We start from the raw sequence: 23838 nt of genomic DNA on the forward strand, positions 1-23838 counted from the left end.
AAAACCTTATTACAAATATACTTCCTGTACTTATACTTCTCGGATAGATTTGTGAATCAGAGAAACATATGTGAAAATTACGAATATATTTGTGTGAATATTCTTTTTAGACAATTCTCTGCCCATATCCACGTTAGGCAATCATCATAATTTTCAAGAATCGTCGTTTAAAAAAGGGTTAGGGTTAGGGTGCACACATAATAGTTTTGTTTTTCAAAAATAAAAACATAGTTTTTGTTCAAATGCACCTTCTAACCTTCCAAATTATTATGCAAGCAGTGTTTCAAGACATTTTATAGGTTGCGGAACTGAAAATAAATAAGTCAATGTTGAATTTGCAGCACTAAAAGGTTGTAGCCTATGTATTTGCTGAAAATCAAAAGTGTTTGAATGAAAAACATTTTAACAGGTCAAGTTATATTTTAACATAGCTGATAGCAGCTTCACTATTCTTGTCTTTATGTTTTCTTTGCTAAAGTTCCATATATATTTATTTGTTTCCCGGTTTGTCTTTTCATGCCAAACTATCTTCCAGTGTGTTCAACTAATGTCATACATTATTCATTTATGTTTTGAATCTTAGCAAAATTCCTCCCTCCTTTTTCTAACTCACGTTCCTTTCCTTTCCTTTGATCTGATCCACCATCCTGGCCCAAGGTTTCATTCCATTTCCCTTACACCAGGGGTGTCCAATCTTTGTCTTCCATGGGCCACATACAGAAAAATCAAAGGATGAAGGGCCACCTTGAATTTTTTTATTTTTTACTTTCATTTATCAAGCACACTAAAACTAGTCCCCCCGCTACTTGAACAGCTTTCTATATGAAAAATTGTTTGGGATTTTACAAGCTTTTAGAGTGGTCGAGACCTGAACCCACGCAAAAATATCGAGGAACAGAACAGAACAGAAGCTAAATCCCATTTCTATATTCAGAACCAAAACAGGAATCTGTCGTAGGATGACCATTTCAAAAGCAGTTACTTGGGAATCATTCATGTGATGTGATATGTTCAAAATTTGGACCTTGACACAGATCAGACAGTGGAGGAAACAATTTTTGCTCATAAAAAGAATCATCTTTGTTCACCACAGCGCTATGACGAGAAATGTTGTTAGGCCTACTAGTTTAGTTGGAAATAATTCATTTGCACTAAGCATATTTAGAAAAACTCTACAAGTAATATAAAACAATGTATTAGCTGTAAATGTGAAAATGAGAACATGGACGCTCAAAATGGAAGCTGGCCATAGTTTGAACACAGTCTTACACGGTAAGTGAATCACAGCAAAAAGGGAAGATGTAAGTTACACCTTTTTGCTTCATTGTTTCATTCCATCTTTATCTATTTGCTCCATATACCACTATAACGAACACATGTTAGATTGCATGTCGATGGGCGTTCTTAACGTGCATCCACGTCCTGACTCACGTTGACTGCCGTGACGTCATAGTTTAAGGAAAACGCTTACATATAAAAAATGATTTATTACTCCCAGAAATGCGCCTTGTAATGCGCGTTAGTAACTTTGTTAAAACCGTAATAGCATTTTATAAATACGTTCACTATGACTTTTTTTTTTAAATTTTGTATGTATTTATTTTTTACCAAAACACACGTGCAGACGTAGCGTGTCAGTTTTTAAGCAGTCGCCATTTTTAAGGCACGTAACGACTATAACGTACGTATTTTATAACGTTTACGTTTCGCTGAAATATGAAAAGTCTTGCGTGTATATGTGCTTTGAGCAATACTGTACCGAAATACGTAAATTATCAGATGTAATTTGTTGGAATGTTGACGCAATTGTCGAAAAACTGCGTGAGTCGCCATTATGCCTTTAAACCACACAAGGTCGTTCGTCAGCCATTTTGAGGCAATACCAGGGCCGAAAAAAAACGCTGCTGTTACGCAAAAAACGTCACTACGTATAAAAGCTAAGTCCCTCCCCTTCCAGCTCATTCCTGGATTTGGTCAAAGGTAAGTGAAGACGTCAAAACATTCGTGCATACATTTGTCGTTTTTGAAGGTGAAATCACCCCAGCGTTTTCACACAAAACAATGCATGTAGTTGATTACGCCTCAGCGGCGAATTTTCACGTATGAGTGTCAACTAAAATGTTTTTTTTTTTCTTGTGCACTTTTCCAGGTCTCAAATCGCTTTCCTGAAGACTCAACCGTCGAGGACTTCGACCAACTACTCAAATTGCAATTTTTTTCTTCAAGTAATGGACATCTTACTATTTTTGCCTCCAGTTTGTTCTTGAAGGAAAAGGCTAGCGTTTAGCTACCAAAGCCCCACCCATTAGAAATTTTGAAGCAGGTATTAAAGCCATCAAAGTTGACGATATATGTTTTTTGTATAAACGAAATAAGTACCCGAAAAAGCACAATGTGTTATGACTAAGACGTTGAGGGCATTTAGTCCTGAATATAAATGCATATTGTTGTTAGTCTAAGTCCAAAATGGTCGCATTAGCTGTCTTGCGGTAGCTGGCTAGCAGCCGCCGCGTTTTAGCCTAGCCTTTTGTTTAGCATGAGCTCACACATGAATGTAGACTGCGACACAAGTCGCCGTTTCTTCTTGTGTGAGACGAGGTGGGCTAATAAAATTTGAAACCGATAAATAATGGTATCTATAAGCAATCTGATCATAAAGATTGCCGTGTTTGTTTAGGATGCTAATAACAATGAAGTCGGACTTTTTGTTTTGCCTGCCGAGGTTTTGTAGGGGCTGCTCCACGGAACTGAAATCCACCGCAATCTATACATAAAGATTGCATTAGGCCGAGGATTGATGGACATTTAAAGCACAGTGTTGCATTGACGATGTCGATAATAGCACAAGGGGCTTCCTCAAATCCCGCACCATGCACTGGGCAATCTGTGGATAAAGATTGCGGGATGACTGAATGGAAGTGGTCTTTCGAAACACACGATCGGAGTTGTCAAAATAATGGACAATTGGCTCGTGTCTCACCATCTGGTGGCTTTTTCTCTGGAACGTTTGGGAGTTTTCTTTTAAAACCGTAAAGCAGCCACAATGATTGTGCTGCTGCGTAACAGTTTTTCAGGTTGCCAGTTACCCGTTGATCCTGCTTTGTGTTAAACCCTAAACGTCATGTTTGAGTGGCTTGCGCGATTCATTGCTAACTGGGCTAGTCTGGCGTCGAGGGGGTTAAAGCTAGGAGGGCTCTCATTGGCGGACGATCTTACTGCCCCTCCCGCTCCAGTCTGTTCCACGAGCATTTAGGATTTGACTTGCTTTACATAACCAATGGACTTGAAGCACAACAGTGTCCCCAAAACAAACTTTTATTTACATGAGTTAGCAAAACGTAAATGAGCTATTAGTAAATATTTTTGGTCTATTTAGTTTTGATTGCTATTATGTACCAGTAATACACCACATAGTTATTTTCAATTCTCATTGGACAATGTAGCAGGGTCTTGTTTGACACTGACATTTTGTGTACATGTGTAACAGCTGTGCCATTTACAGGCTTTGAATTATTTGCTGTGTTGTGGAGTTCTGAGACAATATATAACGTCTTCTACAACATTTAAACGGGTAAGACCTAATTGATTCATCACACCATGGCATTTCCAATGAACTAATATCAACTAGAGGTCAGCTTTTGTGCATATAACATTTAAATATGAACAAACATGGAGAAAGTGCACAACCCATTCTGACCATACCTTGCAGATCCAATGTTTAATTGTATAACAGATAACACAATTGAATATAATGTTGATTTAATTATATAACACATTTGTTGCCCACTTGTCAACAGAACTGCAGACACCCAAAGTAATCCAGACATCAGTATAAAATACTATTACTACAAATAATTTTTGATGTCTATAATCTCAATGTGAAATTACAAAAAAAGTAATGTGTAGTAAGTGAGACTAGATGAACCACAGGTGCTGATTGTTACATTACCCATGAGTGAAAGCATTACATTCACACAGTTTTAAAATTTGTGCGTAATCAGTATAAGTCAAATTTCCTGTTCAATGCTCCTTAAATTGTAGTTTTGAACAAATGTGATTTCAACATGCATGTGCAATTATGTTAATTATGAATGACTGACATATATTCATCTGATTTTTAAAGAAAGACTATTTTTACACAAATACAAGTATGTTACATAATTGATATGAAAAATTAGTTTATAATTGTATTTCAATTGTCGGTGGTGTTCTCAAATGACAAAACGAGTGGTGGCTGTGTAAATAAATTTCAATGCTACAAATAGGGTTGCTGCACTATTATATAATTAAATGTATCTTAGTAAACCGGAAAGTCGCATTTCCCACAGAAGCACATATCAGTACAAATGCCCTGCAAGATCCAGAGAAGAGACTTTCTGGTGCGCTGGGACACTCATCTGTCCCGCTCCTGTCTCTGCAACTAGAGGTCGTGCCGGCAGCGTGCAACACAGCTCAAGTATGAGGCAGTACATGTTTTTCTATTGCTAAATTGTTTGCTCATAAGTCATTTTGTAAGTTAATTTGTTCAGTATTTCCGTGGCTGTTGATAATTTGTTTGCGCTGGTGGTGTTGAGTGGCGTCTAGTGAAAACACTACTTTTGTGGTACAGTGTATTGTGCTTGACTTAAAAGTGTCAAAAAGAGAGGTACTTAGAGGTGGTCTTGAATTTTGTGTTTAATAGCAAAAAGTGGTGTTGGTCTTGTCCATAGCAAGGGTGGAATACAGTTCTGTTGAGCAACCCCTCTCATATATTAGAGGCAAATAACTACTAGTAAACATACTAATGCCCCATTATTATTATATATATTAAAAAAAAAAAGGTAATATACATTTGCCTTACTGCTGTATATATTAAATGTTTGTGGTGTGCTTTTCAGAAATGGAGGGGGTGCCGGTGGACCCCAAAGAGGTTTTGAAGGGAGTGGAGGTTCTACTAGGAAAGGATGGGGGACTCTGCAGCTTGGAGGGCGTCCCAAAGATGTTCAGGTGAGGAATTTAAGCCTGTCATATTGTGTCTCGTTAACATTAAACAATGTCTTAATATGTCTGCATGTTTTCTTCACAGCCTAATGAAAGCGTCTGCCAAAATGGTCGGTCGTTGTATGTACTTGAACATCCTACTTCAAACAAAGTCACATGATGTTCTCAACAGGTCAGTCTTGACTATTCGGATACATCTTAATTATTTGTGTGATGCGATGATACATTTTTGCTTGTGGTTGATGATGGTGGACGTAGCTCGGATACAATTACACAACTTTTCGGTGCTCTAACTTGGCAGGGATTTATTTTTCAAATACCTAAAATGTATTAAAGGATATCTGACAAATACTGCCTTTGGAATGCTTTGTAAAAGACAGGACATATTTAATGTTAGCATTGGCAAGGATGATGAATTGATCATTTATTTTGTTCATAGCCACCCACCATCAGCAACCCCCACTAACCCCTACATACATGAATTTTTTTTCTTAAACACATTTCCCCACTTTTATTTAGGTTCATTAGAGTTGGTGGCTACAGGTTGCTGAACTCATGGCTCACCTACTCCAAAACCACAAACAATTCTCCTCTGTTGCAACTTATTCTGCTCACTCTGCAGAAGTTACCCCTCAAAGTGGACCACCTTAAACAGGTACACACCAAACTCACCACCTCCATTGCATGGTTTGAAAATCAGTTTTTACTGGTACAGATAACATTATGTTTTATGTATTGTGAATATGTTTGATTTTAATTAGACCATTACTAAGTTTTCAAATTGTTTTTCTTCTCCCCAGAACAACACAGCCAAGTTGGTAAAGCAGCTGTGTAAAGGCGCAGAGACTGAAGGTCAGTTTTCTCTTTTGTCATATGTATTGTTTCAAGTAGTTTAGACTCAATGCATAATCTCGTTCACATTTTAGAATTGCGGAAGTTGGCATCTGTGCTTGTCGATGGCTGGATGGCAACAATTCGCTCCCAGAGTGTATCGAGCAATGCCAGCAGTCCTGCTGGTATGGATGGTTTACTTTTTTTGTTTGATCAATGATTCTTTCTTTTTGATATAATCTTAAAATGCTTTCTACTCAACATGTAGATAAGAAGAAGAAGAAAGAAGATGGCAAGGTTGCACCCAAAGAGGTGAAGGACAAGAGTGGAGAGGAGGAGAAGAAGAAAGACAAGGCTAAAGCTCATGCACCGAGTCATGCAAAAATTCGTTCCATAGGTAAGCAATTGAAATAATTGATTTACTCTCATATTGCCAAAATGCTTTAAAATAATTACAATGGTTTTGTAGGTCTTGAGATGGACACTCCTAACCCCGCGCCCACAAAGAAGAGCCCGGCTGCGCCTCAGCTTGGTGACAAGTACAACATCAAGCCTCCGGTCCTCAAGAGGTTAAGGTACTGCAATTTACTTGAATAAAATATGAGCACAGCACCATCACAGTCAATGTGCATTTTGCTCTCTGCAGCCATCTTGTGGTCAGTGGCAGTAACTTTATGCTTTCCTCTCCTCTTTTCGTTTCTTTTTTTTTTAAACTCTGAACAGCTCTGGTCCATTTGATAATCCTCCATTGGAGAAGAAATACAAACCTCTAAACACGCCATCCAACTCTACCAAAGAAATTAAAGTCAAGATCATTCCAGCACAACGTAAGTGTATACTTGTACTGTACATTATAATATATGGATATAATAAAAACATTGTTTGATAAATGTAGTTTATTAAGATGATACAATCTTAATAGCTATGGTTTTAAATGTATCAAGTATGAACTGTTGGGTCCCACTTCTATGCTGAAGTATCCATGTCCAAACCTCTGAGTGTAATTTGATTTTATGTGTGCAGCAATGGAGTGCACCGGGTTCCTAGATGCGCTCAACTCGGCTCCAGTGCCGGGTATCAAGATCAAGAAAAAGAAGGCTGCAGCTGGTTCACCCTCTAATGCCAAGGCTGTGTCCCCGACCTCAAATAAGGTAGACATTGAATGGATGGCCAAATCTATAAACTAACTGAAAAAAAGCAAACAACAGGTTTAGTAAAATATAATTAATTATGTTCTTAAGCCACCATGAGCACTACCATAGATCTCTGTGTAGTTAGTTGGCAAAAAAATAGGATTGCTTCAATACATATTGTTTTGGGTGACTCGCAATTTTATAGTTAAAACAATTTAATATTTGAATCACAAATGGTACATTGTGTAAGTACTGTAATAACTTCCTATAAGTGCCTTGAAGGTAGAAATTGTGATTGTTTCTGTTGTGCGTTGTACAATTATGCAACACCTGTCAATGTAGTCTCCTTATATCTCACTTCTGCTAATCTTTTATCCTCAGACAAATCCATTTGACAGTAAACCATCTACGTATTCCTCATCTTCTGCTAAACCAACATCTCCTGAGACCGTTTCTTCAAATAGTAATGATGAAAACCAGGAGCCGGATCGGCCTGGGACCCCTGTACCCTCTGAAGAGCCAGACTCCATGGACACTGGTAAGACTGGCTCTGATAAGAGAGCATCAAGAGATAATAACTGTAATAAAATATAGCAGTATATTTTCCCCCATTTTTAAATTGGCTAACTATATTGCCGTGTTTGTATTTTGCAGGAGACAAGCCTAATTCTCTGTCAGAACCTCGTGGGGAAGAAGACTTGACCAAGAAGGGCAAGAAAAAGAAGACTGTGCATTGGGCTCAGGAAGATGATCTCAAACATTACTTTTATTTTGACCTCGATGAGACAGAGAGAGGTATGAAACATGCCACAGCGAAGTGTGTCAAACTCCCGAAAACACAAATTACTAATGATATTATTTACTCCCCTAGTCAATGTCAACAAGGTCAAGGACTTCGGTGAGGCGGCCAAACGGGAGTTAATGATGGATAGACAGACATTTGAGATGTCCCGGCGGCTTTCTCATGACACAATGGAGGAGAGGGTCCCCTGGACACTCCCCAGGCCGCTGACATTGCCTGGCAGTCTGGTCATTCCTGGCTCCAACAGCACAGAAAAGTTTACCCAGCGGGACCGCGAGATGGGCATCTTACAGGAGATCTTCCTCAGTAAAGAGAGGTAGGACTGTAATATGTGATGTAAATGGCACTAAGCCCTTTTTTATGTTTATTTTGAAAAATGGTTCTATGGATTTATTTTTGTCCTATGGGGGGTTCTGTGAAACACTTCCTGCTTTAATATAAAATGTACAAGCAGTGGAGTCTTTGATTTATGACAATGTGGATATGAGGTTATGAATGGCACACAATTTTCACACTGCTTGGGGCCTCGAAGTGGTTTTCATAAAAGTTGTCGTCTCTTGTCCTTTTTACAAGTGTGCCTGACAGTCCCCATGAACCAGACCCAGAGCCTTATGAACCTATGCCCCCTCGACTGATTCCCCTAGATGAGGTCAGTATAAAATTCAAAACAATTCATGTCTTTTACTTGTTTTGATAATAATTGACCACCTTATTCAACTTGCGTCTGGTATTTTTGTAGGACTCTTCAGTACCAGACGACAGCTACTCTGAGCCAATGGACATGTCTCAGCAGGCTCCTGCCCTGGCCCAAAACGAGGGCTCCAAGCTGCCGCCTGTTCTCGCCAACCTGATGGGCAACCTTAACAACAATTCACGTAGCCCCCAGACCACAAACACTGTCAACAATCCCGTCACACCAGCTGTCAACGTACAGGAGCTGCTCACGTCTATCATGGTACATGACTACTGCAGACTGGGAGCTTTTGTCAGCAGTCAAATAAAGCTTTTTCATCTGTTTGATTTACTCATTTGAAGCCGTTTCATAGGTCCTACACATGCTATATCTGTGAAAATGAAATAAAACTATATATTTATATTAAACATATGATAGAAATGGTTGCATAGACGTGATGGAAATTAAGTTGTCACTACAGCAATATTCACGTTTGATAATGTAGAAATGAAGTAAAGAAAATAAATGCAAGTGCATCTGATATTAAATTATAAAATGCAATTCAAATTTAGGCAAGAAAAAAGTGGATCAAATGAGTACATTTTAAGCACCAACCAATTTCCCAATTAATATGCAAGAACTTGAAACAATCTAAAACAACTTTTCTAAGTTAGCACAACGAATATAGATTTATCTCCACAATATGGTGCGGGTATACCCCAAATGTTTCATTTGTATCCTGCCTTTTTTTTTTTTTTATGAATGGGATTGGACTATAACTAATGAAAGCTGTCTATTTTAGGGCGCTTCTGGCAACCAGTCTACTGAAGACCTCATCAAGCAGCCTGACTTCTCGGATAAGATTAAACAACTTCTTGGTTCACTGCAACAGACGCAGAACCAGGGACCGGCACCAGGTAAGGCCGCATCATGCCCTGATGTCTCACAGTTAAACGTACTAAACTTTCCATGGCCAAGATGACTAACAGTTTTTTTGAGTGGTGTTTTTGTTTGAATATTTAATAGGGCTAAAAAATTAATTGTATTCACTTGGACATCGCAGAGTAGTATAATGCAGTCTTGAAATTGCAAAGACTGCAGTTTGGAGGTGGGGGTCTTCATCTTGGTCGGTCGCAGGGCTATATGTGTATTTTATTTAGTTAGTTTCTACATGATTTCAGTGCTTCAGACATGCATGCAGTCCACATGTTTATATATGAATGTTTCGTGAAACATTAGATATTGAAGTGATACTGTCAGGTTCAGTCAACCTAGAACATTTAAATAACAACAGACAAGGAAGGAAGCCAAGAGACTTAGATTATTTTTGCTTGCAAAGAGAACGAACAGAAATGTGCAGTTACAATCTCCTACCGTTCTGAGGCACGTTCTTGGTGCCCAGCCCTCTCTTTTTATTTTTTTTTTACAGGGCGTTCCCTCGTTACACAGCTGTTGCTGCTCTAAAGGGGAGGGTGGTAAACAGCAGCAACATTAAAACCATCATGGTTATGAGTCATTGTGCAGATAATAAACAACAGTCAATCAACAGTTCAACCGCAAAATGTTTGTATCTTGTGATAAGGGCTCAATTCCTGTTTAGCAGCTGCAAGAGCATGAGTCATGCTTTGCAATACTATACGAGTGAATATGGGATAACTGTACATTGATTCTAACATTTATTAACCCAAATCAACCAATTAATTGAATATTCATGAAAATGTTTCACCTTTTGTAAAACAGACTGGTAGTATGCCGTTTTTCCACTCATATTTTAGTTTTTGTTTTTCTTGTCCATCCAGTCAACCCGAGTCTACTGGGCCACGGTCCCATGAACAACATGAACAACATGCACATGCAGATGCCAATGAACAGTGGCTTCCCACCCAACATGCCCCCAGGCGGCCCCCGCTTCAACCACCCCCCGCCCCCTCATAATCACGGGCCGCCTTTCAACGCCGGCGGAGGCCCGCGCATGATGGGACCGCCGCCGGGACAGGGCCGCGGGGATAACGGCAACTACTGGGGAGACGACTCCATGCGGGGAGGGCCCCACCGAGGAGGCCATTTCCACCGGGGAGGGAGGGGCCGAGGAGGAGAGCAGGGTTTCCGGGGCCGAGGACGATCGGGTCCAAGAGGAGGACACAATATGAATGGTATGTGGGCAACATTTTTGACACGCATCTATGGTATGATTCCTCAAACTAATTAGCATTTTTTTGAAAACCTTCAACAGACATGTCCATGCGTCCTGTTTGTCGCCACTTCATGATGAAGGGAAACTGCAGATACGAGAGCAACTGCGCTTTTTATCACCCCGGTGTAAATGGACCACCCTTCCCCCCAAACAACCAGCACGGACACTAAGTGGCAGCTGAAAACATAATTATGCCACCTCTGCCATATTCTCCAATTGCTCTTCATCAACCCACTGCAGCGTGATTCTCCAACCGACTGACGGACTCTTTTCATGAACTGTTCACTAACGGGATTGTTCTGAACAGTTAGACTGAAACCTTGACAGTTTTTGCCACTATGTCTGCCTGTCACTGTAAGCAACTTGCTTGAACTTCCTATATAATTCCCCTCCAGCGTACTCATGTTGCCTTTCAGCTGTGTTTTCTTATTGCGTGATTCTTTGCCTGCACTTTAAAAAAAGAAAAGAAAAAAAGGTGTTAATCAAGTTACACCACAAGTGATTGATTGAGCTTGAACAACTAGATGGTGAATGGTCCCTTATCCCGATGAAGCGAATGTGCTAAAGATGATGAATTCATTGTGAGTGTTACCCTCAACTTTTGTCTCCACTTTGTGACTGGGCAGCAAATAATTGCAAATTATGACAAGTCAACAGCAAATGACCTCTGAACTCTCCATCTTAACCTCAGAAAAGGGGTTTGAACGTCAGTATTATGATGAAGTATTCTGCGGGTCAGCTATGGTATGTGTTTTCTGTGAAAACAATTACCTTTATGTCTCTTGTGGGACCTTTTTTTTCTCCCATGTTTTATTTTGATACTATGTTAAAAACAGGCCCTTTTTTATGACGGGTTCATTGAATGTTTGTACTGTACTGTAAATCAGTGTACAATACATGTTCATGCGGTCATATTTTTCAGTTCAGTTATTTTGTACACTATATGAAATAAATGTTAAAATATAATTGTTTTCTGATTCATTTGAAATTGGGAATACAATTTTCATTGGATAAATACATGACATTGAATATGACATTTTAATTGATGGAATGATTTTTAAAAAATCCAAATTTTAAGTAAATTTATCACAACTCAAATTGCTATTAAGCAATGTTGCTCACAGTAACAAAATTCCAAAGTAAGAAATGGCTGTTGAGCTACAAAGATGTTTTTTTTTTTTCCTTACCTGGATTATGTTCTGAAATCTTAAAAGGAATATTAACGTTAACATTTTGGAACAACATAATTTTACCCATTTTATATACAGCACGTGTTGTATGAGGATTATTTTTAAGTGAGAGACCAAATACGTTAATGTGTGTCAAGGTTTGGATCATTATTTTTAAAGTCTTCTATATAAAATGCAAAAACTAGTTTAGTCATGTACCCTGCAAAGATGAGGTTGCATTGAAGACATCCATTTGATTGTATGAAAACATTTATGGTTACAAAAAATATATATACAAAATACCTAAAATTATTGGTTTTATAACATCATAATCATTAGTGATCAATTACTTGTAATTTGGTCTCTCTCTTTTTTGTCCTTGCACTGTAAAAATAGTTAGAATAAAGTTTTTGTTTTTGTTTTTTTAAGTGGATGGAACTAAAATTTAGAATAAACTATAGGCTATAGTGTGGTCTTTGGTGAGCCCTACCCAACTGGACAGAACTTCATGAAGTAATCTGGACCCTACAGTCCATTCCCTTCAGGCTTGCCAGTGCCAGGTTTAGTGTAGGATCTTTCATATTTTTATTTTTGCTTTGACTTGTATTTGGTAGTTAGTGTAGGATTTTTTATTTTATTTTACTTTGGCTTGTAGTTTTTAGACTCTGTTAGTTTGAATTAGTTTGTCAGTTTATTATTTTTTATGCTTTGTTTTAGTTTAGTTTTAGTGCTAGTTTTAATTATTTTTTAAATTTATTCTGTTGAGTGCAAGAAAAACAAAAAAAGGTCATTGTGCAATAAAGTTAATTACAATTCCCAAACAACTGTTGGGCCTTCCTTCTCCTGTACAGAAAGTGTGTGTTTGATATTACTGACATAAATGAAAACGATGGACAATTTTCCTATAACCCACAACCTCTTGGTTGGGAGACGACCATTACCACTGAGCTCTGCCGAACTGGTTTGACTAATTGACTTACAACTTGTTTGCTAAAAATGTATTTTTCTTCTTGTTCCAGTGATTCTTATTTTGTGGTACTTGTAGTCTCGTATCATTAGTGGGCCGTGGACGCGCGCTGTTTGTACGCCAAATAATAACTTTTTAACACAAAAAATACATTTGGATTTAATCATTAAGAACTGTTTGTTTTTAATCTCATGTAGGTACAATTTTATTATATGCAATACGTGTTAATCAAGCCATAATGTTAGTACAAGTTTAGTTCATATTGTGCATAAGTGACTTATATGACTTATATGAAATATACTTTTTATGAATAAATCATTTTGAGGTGATACCTGGCTTAAAATTCATAATTTACAAATTAGTACATGAAGTAGACCAGAATATAAATACGGAAGTGACGTACAAGGAAAAAAGGCCGCGATTGGTTGGTTGATTAAGCCACCTTTCCTCGGACGACGTTCGCCTTGATAATTCCTCTTACAAATATCATTTCTGTTGGTTTTTATTTTTATTTTTTCTATTTTTTAAATTTTATTTTCTATGTTCACTTATATTGTTAGAATGCTTATGTTCAATTTATGTCAAGTAGTTTGTCATTTAATGATACAGGAGTGCCTTATTTGTTTGTGTATAATTGCTCGATAATAATAATAATAATAATAACTTTCTTGTGACCTGCATATTAAAAAAGAAGAAGTTTGCCTTGATTAAAAGATCTTTGCTTTCCAAACATGTCATACGCTTGCCATACGTTCACTTTATTTACAAATCTGCCTATTTATCAACCCAACAAGATCTTCAACATTGCGACGAACAGTTATATTTGTATATTGTAGAAAATTCGGGAATCAAAATCAACACGTTAATAAGTAAATAAAATATAATCTAGGTAACACGTGTATTAGCAACCCCTATTGGCGAAAGTCTGACATTACTGCAAGTTGATAACTGGATCAGTTAGTGCACATACAAGTGGGAAACAAATTAAACAAGCAAGCCGCTATGAGCACATCGTTGTCTGTTTTATCATTGATGTTTCGTACAAGCAAGAAATATCACAATATGTACTGCCCAGATTTTTCGTGTTGTCAGTCCCGGTTATTAGTTGTTAATTTTAAACAGCTCTTAAAGCGTGAGTCAAATTTTATTTGCATTAATATGTACCTGTACTAGTCTGAAGATTGTATTCTGATTAGTTCTGGTTCTGTCACAGCTCTCTTGATTTCTGGGTTTGGTCATGTGACTTTTGCAATTTGAGCCGATGGTACTTTGACATCAGTTTCAGCCGACAGCAGGGAGCGGTGTTGCATAAAATGTCAGCTTCCAGATGGATTTATCTATTTAATTCTAATTCCACTAACCCAATATTAATCAAAAACACTCTGCTTGGACTAGTGGAGGCACATCGAAAATATTTCAAATAAATGTCATGACTTTAAATCAATGTGACTGTTATACTGTGCTAATGAACAAAAAAAAAACTTTCTTTTTAGGGTCATTCTGAAAAATCAATCGAAAATCATTTCTCTCAGTTTCTTTTTTAATCTGTTGTCCACCCTCTTCATCATTCTTCAGTATTTCCACATTTGTCATACCTTCTTTTATTTTAGGCATCAGAACCATTATGCCAAGTACGACGTTGGATTCTATTGGTGAAATGCATGTTCTTAGGTCGGAATGCAATTTTTTGATGGTACCGAGGGGGGATTGTTCTTTTTCAGGTGGTCAGGATGGGGAGGTGGATCAGTGAAGAGTCCAAGGAGGTCGTCATCATTTAGTTATTTTTATTTTATTTATTTATTTTCATGCCCAGCAAAAGTCTAGTGGCAAGTGGTCTAACTCCGCATGCAGACGTGTTGGTATTTTTGTAGAAAATAAATTCATGCCACCAAATTGTGGAATGTGGAGCTGGGACGCCCAACATGGTGCAAAAAGAAAAAACAAATCCTCCAAAAGGCACAAAAATCATTCATCCATCCATTTTCTTAACCGCTTGTCCTCACAAGGGTCGCGGGGGGTGCTGGAGCCTATCCCAGCTGGCTTCGGGCAGTAGGCGGGGTACACCCTGAACTGGTTGCCAGCCAATCGCAGGGCACACAGAGACAAACAACCATCCACGCTGGTAATGACTGGATCGAATCCTGAGCTAGTTTGATGTCACGAAAAATAATTGTTCATTAATTTTGTCCTTTTGTTGTAGCTTAGTTTCATTTTTCTGGTGGGTAGCTTCAGTGAACCATCTTTTGATTGGCCAAGTATGTAACACACACAAGGATTTTGTCTTCACGGCCGTAATCTGTCCAGGAAACAGAAAAATAACAATCACCAACAGAACAAAACAGAACAGGAAGCCCAATGGGTCGCTATCAGATCTAATCCAGAATTTCAGATTTGTTTGATTAATAATACGGCATTGTACCTTTACAAATATCCTTAAAAAACACTAGTGACCAAATGGCACTTTTTGTATTCATTTGTAGCGAAGAAATTACTGTGCGCTTAGTGACTCCCATCTTTGTATTAGGCGACTTCAGATTTCAGTTAAGTTTCCGTATACCCAGATAGTTGAATCCTATTCAAGCGCGCCAACCAACAAGCTGTGTGTGTGCGTGTGTGTGTGTGTGTGTGTGTGTGTGTGTGTATGTCGTAGTCAGATCCGTGTTTTCAGGGTTGAGTGCAGCTGGTGAATGCGAGAGGCCGATAGGAGTGGCCTTTAACCCTGCCCTCTACTTCAAATATTGACCCTGTTGCTGTGCCAACACACGATGGAGAGAAAGAGATACTGGATGAATGGATGGACAGAAGCTAAAAGACACCTCAGCACTAAAGGTCTTTTCAATAGTGCCCTTAACAGTGCCTAATAACCCTAATAATAAAACCCATAAAATAGACAAAAACTATTATTTTACATTTCCAAGTATGTTGATGAGTGTTATAGCAGACAACTATGACGGTCTCACCGAGCCCCTGGGGTTCGATCAAACCCAGGTTAAGAACCACTGTTTTAGGACAAACACAAGACAACAACAGAGAGGGTAGGACAAAAAGAAATGAGACTCGCAAATTATACAAAAAACAACAGCAACAGTGACAGCAAACAAAAGTAACATGATTTCCTAACAAACTTTTGATGGTAGCAAGAGGTACTGTTTACTAGTTTTATGTTTATGTTAATGTTATAGCAAATACATGATGTATTTATTAATAAGTGTCCTTAAAAAAAATTGCCTTACATGCCTTACATGGCCGCTTGAAAAAAAAAAGCCTTATTATGGTCGTTAAAAAAAAACGCCTTACTATACAGTATATGGTCATTAAAAAAAAGACGCCTTATATGGTTGTTTAAAAAAACAACAACCTTACTATATACATAGTTGTTTTTTTTGGGGGGGGGGGGGGGACATACCTTACCATGGTCGTTAAAAAAATTAAATTAAAAAAAACCCTTACAAAAATTAAAAATAATCAGCCCTACTATACATGGTAGTTGTTTTGTTTTTAAGAAAAAAAAGACCTGACTCGTGGAATTTAAGACGGTCAGTTGTCATTGCTGCACTGCTAATGTGAAGGATATGCGTTTTTTGTCAAATCTGTTGGCACTCTGGGGCCCCCTGCTGGTTAAGGGGCCCCAAGCAATTGCCTGCCTTGCCAAACTACGCCTCTGTTTATACCAAATGATATGAAAATAATTAGCTTCTAGCTTTAGCTACTGGATAATTAGCTTAGGTTATCTGTGTAATCCTGTTAAATATGTCCAACTATTAACTGTTTTACAATTTCAAAATGCTGTTTATTACTTTTAGTAAGTTTATGTCAATGTTATAGTAAAAACATGATGTATGTATTACTTTGTGTCCCAGAGAAGGACCAAATTTCTAATGTATTACAAATTATGTGAAAATAATTAGGTTCTAGCTACTAGCTTGAGCAACTAGCTAATAAACTTTAGCTGTGTAATCCTGCTAAATGTGTCCAACTATTTACTGTTTAGGATTCTGAAAAGCCTGCTATGAAAAAGAATATTAAAACAACAAAGATATTTGCACTGTAAATACTTGCTACTACAATTTTCTCTTATCGTTTTTAGATAGACAGGAACAGGAGGACATCCTGTGTACTTGTCGTTTAGACTGCGTGCGTGCGTGTTGAGACTGAGTAGGCCGTAAAAGGGTTGATTGACTCACTGAGAGCTGCTATTGATAGAAGCCAGCTTGCACAAACGAATGACTGCAGGACACAGCACAATGTTGAGAAGATGGATCATAACAACCTAATACTAAGAGACTGACTTGTTAACAAATGTATCTTACGCTATAAGAACAAAGTTAGTAGTCCATTATAGGGTAAAAAAATCTAAATCTAAATGTACGAGACAGAGCTCATTATAAAGTAGTGAACCATGTGATTTCTCTTCAATTAAGTAAGTATGAGAAAGGTTTGGTTAAATATAATATATTTTTTAAAATAATAACTTTATTGTCAAAGATCATGCAAAAAGTATATCTATCCATCCATCCATCTTCTTCTGTTTATTCAGAGTCAGGTCATGGGGTAGCAGCCAATTAGTCCAGCATAATGTATCTAAGTTTGATATGGGCCGGGTTGCTGTAGGCCGGTGGGGTGTCTGGTGGGCCGGTAGCGTGCCCCGTTTTGCTGCCTTGGGCTTGGTGTGCGGGCCGTGTTGGGGTGGGAGGCGCTTCTGGCCCCTGGATTTACTCTCCAGCCGGTGGCCCCTGTGGGGCCCGGGGGTTATGCCTTGGCGCTGCGGTGGCCTGAGGGGTCCTGGGGGGTTGTGCTTGCTCTGTCCTGGCCGGGGTCGACGGCTCCCCACTTTGGTGGAGGTTTTGATGCATGCCAGATCCACCACACCAGCATCTACCGAAATTCAGACACAATCTGCCTCTTCCTCTGGTCGTTGAATCGGTGGAGGCTGATATCTGTGGATCTCACTCTGCTTCATCTATCCTTCCTTCCTTTCCTCAGTCTTTCCTTTGATCTCTTGAGGTCTCCCTAATTTGTTGGAATTTAGATGTTTCTGGGCTTGGTGAAAGATTCTGGTTGGTAAACCAGTGGGTAGTAGGTGATGTCTGGTCGGTGCTGGATTTCACTTTTCTTTCTTTTCTTTGATCCTTCCTCGGGTCTCCTGACAACTTCACGACTATAGCTGAATTCTGAAGTAATCGGTTTAGGTGAACGGTATGGGATTTTTAATAGGTTTTAGGTGAAATAATGAGCACACACGCACATGCATGCACATATGCACCCACCCACCCGCACATGCATATACTCACACACATACTCACGCACATCCCAAAAAAGAAAAAGAGGGGGAAAAAGGAGAGAGAGCAATGACGATGACATGTCGAATCGGTAAGATTACCGAATGAACAATACTGAGCACTCTCTCTCCCAAAAAATAATAATAAAATTATCTAATTATATAATAACATTTATATAATTAAAATTAGTTGCTTCTAGTTAATTTTTTTTAATAATAATAATAATAATAATAATAATAATAATAATGCTTATGTGAATTATTTTTACATATTTTTTTTTAATTTCCATGTATTTCAATGAGTTCCTAATGAATGATTGAAAGTAATGCAATGACAACGTGTGACTAAAACAGAGGCTTGTTGTCCAGCAAGCGTGAGTGTCCCAATACTTTTGTTCATAGTGTGTATTTATTGTGGGTCCAGCGTCATTGGGCTCCAGCAGCCAATCATAATGCGCCCAGTCATCATCCCTCATGTCTTCTGCCAAATGTTTAGACCATATTTTGAATGGAACTGCGTTGAAATAAATGAATGTTTCTATAATTTTCTAATTTAGTGAGATGCACCTGTTGAAAATGTAAATATATTATTGTGAGTGCAGTACTATAGCGTTAAAAAACAAACAAACACAGGTGCTACCAGTTAAAACATATACAGAATATACTGTTTTATGATTAATTAGTTTTCCACACTGAAAAAAATATCATTCCTTTATTGCTTGCTTACATGAAGAAAAACTGGAATAACTGCTGCATCCAGAAATTCAATGTTATATTCTAACCTAGTACAAGAGTATTAAAATGCCCGAGGAACTCCAGAAGGTAAGAGGAGGTGGATAGAGGGCGGGACCGTGGGCGGACATGTATTTAAATATCCAGCAGGTAAGAGTGAAAAAACAGGAGATCCTGGAACAGCAATTCCGTGCCATTCTCACCTGACCATCCAGGAACAGGTAAGAGAGGTTAGGTCACTATACTGACACCACCATGCTCTGTTTCGTATTTGAACAGCTCTTTTTTTCTAATGTAATACATTTATTTGGGATGTGGATGTTTTACCAACTTTTGTTACTCTAAGTGTTCACAATAGAGTGGCATGTCATTCTTAAATTGTCATGATTTGGGTGTGGTAAATTTTTGTTTTTTGACATTGTGCTCGTCATACCAGTCCCTTGTGTCTTCCAATCAGCTCCCTCAGCCACTTGCCTCTTGTCCAGGTGTTTGTCATTGCCTCGTTAATTTCCTCCTTACCTGCAGTCTTTGTTTTATCTTTCGTTTCCTTTCACTCATGTTCTGGCTGATAGTCATGTCTATGTAAGCTTAGTCGGAGTGTTTTGTTTCTTCGAAATTGTTTATTGTTGGATTTTCATTAATTTAGTTTCTTGGTAGTTACGTTGCAAGACTTATGTAGTAGCCTAATGGTATGAGTCCTTTTTCTAAACACTTTACAACAAACATATGAAAAACAAGTTGTTACATACAAGGTTTGCTATAAATTAAGTCACTCACAAAAATAAATTAAATCATAATTAATCCATAAAAAAATTAACTCATTCACTGCCAGCCCAGTAAAAATCGATCTTTTGACGTCTATAGCTGTCAAAAGTCTAAGTATTATGAGGAAAAAAATTTAATGTTACAAGAATAATGCTGCAATATTTAAACAGTTATGTTATGTCTCAACTGAAAAATCACCAGGATATATAACAATAAAGATGTAATGTTACAACCAAAAATTTATGAAGTTATGAGAATAAAAACGTGACCCTCCTGTTACGTTACGGGTCAAATTGACCCATTTGGAAATTCTAGGTGGGGGGGTAAATGAATTAACCTATATTTGCTGACATTGCCTTGTGCTTTGCTGTTTTTTTTTTATGGTTAAACAATACAGCGGGTCCCATTGACCCATGAACATTATTAAGAAATGAATGTTACGTAAATAGACATAATAAAGTCATAATAATACGAGCAAAATGTTACAAAAGTCATAATATGAGAGAGAAAAAACATGTGAAGCTTATTAACTCATAGCGTTAAAAAAAAAAAAAAACATTTTAGAGGGGATAAATAAAAAATTACAGGCACTGCGTGGCCATCAGGACATTCTGGATTTTCTCAAACGGCCAGTCTATTCCAGGCTGAATTTAGGTTCCAATACAAGAAATGTTGCAATGTGAGAAGAATAAAGTTGCAATATTGCGATTGAAAATAGCCAAAACATTACACAAACAAATATGTAATTTGAGAAGCAATCTTAAACAATAAAGGTAAAATAAGAAAATAAAGTGCATTGTTATGTACAAGAACAAAGTCATAATGATATGTTTTGACATTCATTTAAGTGGCAATATTCCTGCTGATCCTGTGATATTAGTATTTGACTAAACATGTCAAATGTCTTCCAGTAACCTTACAAAGATGATCAAAACATCATTGTCACTCCTCTTGGTGCTAGTCGCTGTGTCTTTTACATTTGGCAAATACACGCCAAAGACAGGCAAGAGGAGCCCTCAAACTCTGTCCAGAGGTTGGTGAGAAAGTTCTTCAAAGAAAGTCAGCATGCTTTGAATGTTTACTAATGTTGATTTCACTCCAGGATGGGGTGATCAGTTGATCTGGTCTCAGACGTATGAGGAAGCGCTCTACTGGGCGAGGTCCAGGTAAGAAATATATCGGAAAATCATTAACTTAAGTTGAGCTATTTGTGTTGTCACATCCTGACGTGACATAACTGATTCGCCCTTTAAGGAACAAGCCCTTGATGGTCCTCTTTCACCTGGAGGACTGTCCACACTCTCTGGGTAGGTTTGACCCTGGGGACAAAAAACTTTTTAGAACAGAATCCGGTTTCAAGACTGTTTGAACTGTTTGTTTGTTCTTCTTGCAGCACTGAAGAAAGTGTTTGCAGAAGACAATGAGGTCCAAAAAATCCTTGATGAGGACTTTGTTGTACTTAACCTGGTGGTAGGTCCCATATTCTGATTTGTAAAGATTTTTAACCAGAGCTTAACAGGTGTTTAAAATGCGAGAGACCCTACATATGATGAGAGGGAAAAAATAAACCAAAAAATTAATTAGCATTTACCGGTAAACTCTCAGTTCATAAAAGATCGTACAAGATTACACTTTTCACATGAAATGATTTTCATTGTTGTTATGAACGAAAGTGGCAAATCCAGGTCCAGAAAGTAAAGACCCTGCCACAGTTTGGCTTTAGGCCCTGATGGTAGCTAGCTAGCTAGCTAGCACCTGAGGCTCTGGTTATGACCAATTCTATGGATGGGTGGCGTAGCTTCTAGGTCAAATCTGGTGACAATGTTTTTTTTGTTTTTTCCACAGTATGAAACCACAGACAAACATCTATCCCCTGATGGACAGTATGTTCCCAGAATCATTTTTGTTGGTAAGACTTAATTATGGAAATGAGTAACATGTTCATTTCATATGATTTGACCAATCCCTCCCCCCCCCAAGCTGTGAAAAAAAATTTGTATTGAAGAAGCAACCTTAATAAAATATTTTCATAACTCTTCTGATGAAACATTGACTTAAAACTAGTTGAATGGTACCTTTGCCATGGCCTAAGGGGGTCTGTATCATTTTTACTGGCACCAACCAACTTTGAGGAGGATGGTAGGATCACTGTCACACAAAAAACTACAAATGTGCTGACTGCTTTATGGCATACGTCATTTCCACCTTTACCCATTCGTTACAAAGATTGAAGTCAATTTGAATGTCGAGAGCTAAAGATTGACACAATGTGCTTGTCCTCATGAGAAACGTGGTCTTCCTTCAGGTATAACGTTACCGACTTTGTCCATATGACGGCGCCATAATCAACGTAAATTGAAAATTCCTTAGTGTTGCTTTAACAGCTCAAATGTGACCTTCTTCCATCCCATTGTACTCCACATATGCACGATTACAGGGCACCACACTGCCCCTAAGAGGCCAACATGCGCAGGAACCGTCTGTCTTTTTTTGTTATTTTATTTTAAAATTGTCAAGTCATGCATTATTTATTTTAGTTTCATTATTCTTATATTACTTTCCTACAAATTTCATTTCTCTATGTCCTTAAGTTTTATTTAAAGTAAAAGTTAAAAAACAAAATAATGAACTAGTTCATTTTTGGACCAATAAACTTTAAAAAAATTTAATTATTAAGTGAACTAGTTCATTTAAAAATTTGTTCGCTTAACTTTGAACTAGTTTGCGTAGAAAATGAACTTTCCCAACACTGTCGACCGTAGGTCTAGTGATTGCTAATTATACTAGTAATTGATGGTAGGCTTGCGAAGTGTGGCCTCTCTGAGGCACCATAAGCAAGCACTTCGAACTCAGGTCATTTTATGAGTTCACCACTAGAGGGCATTCAATTCTACACACTGTCCCTTTTAAGAATGAGATTTGCTTTGACATTTATCAACACTTCAATGTGACATCGTTTTTGTAATTTTTCATGTAAATGTTGATCTATGACACTAAAAGGCTTTTGCTTCTCTCTCTCATAGACCCCACAATGACAGTGAGGGCTGATGTCACTGGTCGCTATGCAAACCGCATGTATGCCTACGAACCGAATGACATCAAACTCTGTGAGATGAAACCCTGCAACTGAACTGACTAATTTACGTGAGGAACATAGAATGTAACTGTGTCTCTCCTCTATTAGTGATAAGCAACATGAAGAAGGCCAAGAAACTCCTCAAGTCGGAGCTTTGAGCCCGAGGACAAGAGATGCCCCTCAACATGCTGTCAGTTCACTTTACCTGTGAAACGATCGATTCTTTAATGCTCTTCTTTCTTACAACTGTTCATCCATATTGTCTTTCAAATAAATTTGAAAATGTTTAAGATTTGATTGTCGTTTTAACTTTCCGATTGGTTGTAACTTGCACAGAACTGCAGTCAGTGATACCATCAGTGACTAGTGTTGTCTTAAACCAATCTCTGGGGATGGCAGGACAAAAATTTAGTTATTTTGTCTTGATGAGATTGCAAAAATGTCCAACAAACAAAAAACACACACATTGAAGCAGACAAAAACCCACACATCTGTGTTACAAATTGCAAATTATGAACATGAGAAGAAACACAATATATATATATTCAAACATAATATTCATTGACCAAAATAATGAATTAATCAATAGGCTAAAAAACTGTGGTATCAAGTAAAGTACAGTATAGGACTGGGTGAAGCTTTATCTGAGCAACAGGACACAGTTTGAATGTTGGGTGATTATTAGGGGTGTGCCAAAAAATCGATTTTCAATTAATACGATTCAGAATTGATTTTAAATGTCCCAAAATCGATTTTATTTAAATTCTTTTATACTGTCTTCCCTTTGTTTGTATGTTTCTTTATTGGGAGCGCTGTTCATGTTGTACCCGATTTGGCCACTTAGGGGCAGTGTGGTTCCACGCGGTCTGATACACTGTTAAGTTGTAGCCACATTAGAGAGTAGAAGGAAAAAGTCACGATCAAGTTATTCCAATAAAAGTCTTTTTTTTTGCAGCGTGGAGCCGTTCTTTTGAGTGTTAAAAGTGCCACGAGTAGAGCACTAATTAGCATTAGTGAGTCAGACTGGAGTAGATCATTACGATTGCTTGAACATCTATAAATTGAAGCAAAAATCAGTAAATCTAATCATTTTGAATCAAAAATCACTGTTAATCGAAAATCGATTCTGAATCGAATCACACCCAAAAATCGGAATCGAATCGTCCATCCATTTTCTTAGCCGCTTTTCCTCACAAGGGTCGCGGGGGGTGCTGGAGCCTATTCCAGCTGGCTTCGGG

At 37.9% G+C, this 23838-nt stretch overlaps 2 protein-coding genes across 4 annotated transcripts; both read left to right on the forward strand.

The window, feature by feature from the left end:
* Positions 1 to 1654: 1654 nt before the first annotated feature.
* On the forward strand, positions 1655 to 11579 carry ppp1r10 (protein phosphatase 1, regulatory subunit 10). 2 transcript variants are annotated; one of them, XM_077548893.1, is made up of 20 exons: positions 1655 to 1980; positions 2150 to 2323; positions 3503 to 3571; positions 4878 to 4986; positions 5066 to 5152; positions 5500 to 5635; positions 5781 to 5832; positions 5907 to 5996; positions 6080 to 6208; positions 6281 to 6386; positions 6535 to 6638; positions 6835 to 6962; positions 7326 to 7482; positions 7599 to 7739; positions 7816 to 8062; positions 8320 to 8395; positions 8486 to 8701; positions 9222 to 9336; positions 10219 to 10572; positions 10653 to 11579. In XM_077548893.1, the coding sequence occupies exons 4-20, from the start codon at positions 4880 to 4882 to the stop codon at positions 10781 to 10783; spliced, it is 2376 nt and encodes a 791-aa protein (XP_077405019.1). In that variant the 5' UTR covers positions 1655 to 1980; positions 2150 to 2323; positions 3503 to 3571; positions 4878 to 4879; the 3' UTR covers positions 10784 to 11579. The 2 variants fall into 2 exon arrangements, with proteins under 2 accessions (XP_077405019.1, XP_077405018.1); XM_077548892.1 differs by lacking the exon at positions 3503 to 3571.
* Positions 11580 to 18862: 7283 nt separating this feature from the next.
* On the forward strand, positions 18863 to 22892 carry agr2 (anterior gradient 2). Of its 2 annotated transcripts, none has more exons than XM_077548851.1 (8): positions 18863 to 18980; positions 20436 to 20557; positions 20627 to 20690; positions 20779 to 20831; positions 20918 to 20994; positions 21370 to 21433; positions 22548 to 22631; positions 22709 to 22892. In XM_077548851.1, the coding sequence occupies exons 2-8, from the start codon at positions 20449 to 20451 to the stop codon at positions 22756 to 22758; spliced, it is 501 nt and encodes a 166-aa protein (XP_077404977.1). In that variant the 5' UTR covers positions 18863 to 18980; positions 20436 to 20448; the 3' UTR covers positions 22759 to 22892. The 2 variants fall into 2 exon arrangements, with proteins under 2 accessions (XP_077404977.1, XP_077404978.1); XM_077548852.1 differs by lacking the exon at positions 18863 to 18980 and adding an exon at positions 19302 to 19448.
* Positions 22893 to 23838: the final 946 nt, after the last annotated feature.

This window comes from Vanacampus margaritifer, chromosome 17, assembly GCF_051991255.1.
Source record: "Vanacampus margaritifer isolate UIUO_Vmar chromosome 17, RoL_Vmar_1.0, whole genome shotgun sequence".
Lineage (NCBI taxonomy): Eukaryota > Metazoa > Chordata > Actinopteri > Syngnathiformes > Syngnathidae > Vanacampus > Vanacampus margaritifer.